The sequence below is a fragment of the Colobus angolensis genome, unplaced genomic scaffold, assembly GCF_000951035.1.
Source record: "Colobus angolensis palliatus isolate OR3802 unplaced genomic scaffold, Cang.pa_1.0 Scaffold25, whole genome shotgun sequence".
In the NCBI taxonomy this organism is placed as follows: Eukaryota; Metazoa; Chordata; class Mammalia; order Primates; family Cercopithecidae; genus Colobus; species Colobus angolensis.
The window spans coordinates 6,154,571-6,157,389 of NW_012115710.1; the positions used below are offsets into that span (position 1 = coordinate 6,154,571).

General features: G+C 47.7%; 1 protein-coding gene across 1 annotated transcript in view; it reads left to right on the forward strand.

Annotated features, from left to right (window-relative positions):
* Nucleotides 1-2,819, forward strand: part of CABP5 (calcium binding protein 5) — a 17,743-nt gene that overhangs the window by 1,582 nt on the left and 13,342 nt on the right. The window contains exon 2 of the mRNA XM_011946550.1: nt 2,121-2,180. Within this exon, the coding sequence (XP_011801940.1) occupies nt 2,121-2,180 (60 nt within the window). The remainder of the gene's footprint in view (nt 1-2,120; nt 2,181-2,819) is intronic.

Genomic DNA, 2,819 nt, shown 5'->3' on the forward strand with positions numbered 1-2,819 from the left:
TGGTGGTGATGGTGGTGGTGATGATGGTGGTGATGGTGATGATGGTGGTGGTGATGATGATGGTGGTGATGGTGGTGGTGGTGATGATGGTGATGGTGGTGATGATGATGGTGGTTGGTGGTAATGGTGATCATGGTGGTGGTGGTGGTGATGATGATGATGGTGGTGGTAGTGGTTATGATGATGGTGATGATGATGATGTTAATAACAGTAGCTGCACTTATTAAGTCATTGCTGTGTGCCCAGCCCTGTGCAAAGGGATTTGCACGCCTGATATTATTTACACCTCGGAACAACTCATAAGGTCAGTGACTTTAATTCCCATTTTACAGGTGAGGAAAGTGAAGCTCTGAGTCATGAAGCCATTTGCCTTAAGCTTACACAGTTAGTAAATGGCAGGGTTGGCCAAGTACAGTGACTCATGTCTGAATCCCGGCACCTTGGGAGGTAAAGGCAGGAGAATCACTTAAGTCCAGGAGTTTGAGACCAGCCTGGGAAACACAGCAAGACCCCATCTCTACTAAAAATGCAAAAAAATAGCTGGACATGGTGGCATGCATCTGTAGTCCCAGCCACTCAGGGGGCTGAGGCAGGAGTATTGCTTGAGCCAAGGAAGTGGAGGCTGCAGTGAGCCCTGATTATGCCACTGCACTCCAGCCTGGGCAACAGAGTGAGACTCTGTCTCATTTTTTAAAAAAAGTAAGTTGCAGGGTCAGGTCTGCTTGATTCCTGTGGGCATGCTTTTAAAATTTTTTTTATTTATTTTTTATTTTTCCATATATATCAACTTGTCCAGATATGTGGGCATACTTTTAATTGTTAGGCTTTAAGATCACCCAAAAAATAGAATGAAAAAGGCCAGGTGGTGGCTCACGCCTGTAATCCCAGCACTTTGGGAGGCCAAAGCAGGTGGATCATGAGGTCAGGAGTTCAAGGCCAGCCTGGCCAAGATGGTGAAACCCTGTCTCTACTAAAAATACAAAAATTAGCTGGGCGCTGTGGCAGGTGCCTGTAATCCCAGCTACTAGGGAGGCTGAGGCAGGAGAATTGCTTGAACCCAGGAGGTGGAGGTTGCAATGAGCTGAGTTCACACGACTGCACTCCAGCCTGGGTGACAGAGCAAGACTCTGTTTCAAAAAAAGAGAAAGAATAAAAAAAGGGTGATAAGGGATCGCAAGGAGGGGATCAGATGAAAGAGAAGCTGAGGGAAAGGCTCCAGGGATAAAGAGAGATGGGAAGGTTAAAGAGGCCAGAGATCAGTAGAATTTCCTTGTTAACATGCCACGTATATCTAAGCTCAACCCTTCAGGTATGTGCAGGAGTAGGTGGGGCAGCAATAACTGGACATTCTTAGGGTGTTTAGGAATTGGTCATGCTGGCACTGACCCTCCTGCCTGAATACCATTGAATGCTGTTTCCGTGCACAGGGATTCTAACCGTTGGCAGGAAGATTGGAGGCAGGTGAGAAGTAGTGAATGGGGGTTAGTGTGAAGAATTCTGACTTGGGAGTCAGGAGCTCTGAATTCAAATCCCAATGCTGCGTCTAACTTGCCCCATGACCTCCAGGGAGTAACTGAATGCCTTCCTCCCTTGGGAGGGGATCTGTCACTTGTGAGCTGTGTGACCTTGTGCAGGTTCCTTCACCTCTCTGTTCCTCAGCTTTCTCATGGGTACGATGGAAACGAGATGTAGATCCGCTTCACAGAGCAGTTCTGAGGTTTATATGAAATGATTGTGGAAACTGCCTGGTGCAGAGTCAGCACTCTGAATGAGTTCGCTGTGGTTGTGAAGTCTTGCTTTTTTCATCTGGGTGATGAAGAAGATTGGACTCCCCAGTGTTTAAGACCCCCTTTGACACAATATGATGGGTGTTTGTCTGAGAAAGGGAGAAAAAGGGAGATCGGGATTCATGGGTGGGAGAGAGGAATCGAGAGCGAGTGGGAAGCCAAGAACTGTGGAACAGGAGTCAGGCGATGAGAAAAGGAATGGGAGGGATGGAGGAGGAGAGAGAATGGGAAGAGAACCATGAGACAGTGGCAAGGAGCTTGGGATAGCAAGGAGACCTTTAGAGAATGGGTGACCTTCTCTCCAAATTCCCTCTCATCTGCATTCCTTTCTAGGAAAGACCACTGGGACAAGATGAGATTGAAGGTAACACCATCTTCCCCAGTTGCCCCCACGTTGCCATCCACCCACCTGACCTGCCCTCCGTCCCTTTCTGAATTTCTGTATAAATTCCTTTACATGGAATTTTTAAAATCCCCCTCTCTTCCCACTCAACTGTAATTTTGTGGAACTCTTTCTCATGGCAGTTGAAGGACCTCCCAAAGTATTTCGAAGGCATACCCATCCTCAAGGGTCTCCAAGACTCAGGAGTGAAAAAAATGAGTTTCTCTCTTGGTGACTTTGAGGTTCCCCAAAACTTCACCCAAGATTCTGAAGGACGCCAGCGCTCTCATTTAGCTGTCTTGGGAATGATGCCTCTTTTGCTAACAAATTTCATCCGTCACTCCTTTTTGGAAAAAAAAATTTTTTTTTGAGACAGTGTTTTGCTCTTGTTGCCCAGGCTGGAGTGCAATGGCACGATCTCGGCTCACTGCAACCTCCGCCTCACAGGTTCAAGCAATTCTCCTGCCTCAGCCTCCCGAGTAGCTGGGATTACAGGCACCCACCACCACGCCCAGCTAATTTTTTTGTATTTAGTAGAGATGGGGTTTTGCCATGTTGATCAGGCTGGTCTCAAACTCCTGACCTCAGGTGATCCAACCGCCTCGGCCTCCCAAAGTGCTGGGATTACAGGCATGAGCCACCACTCCCAG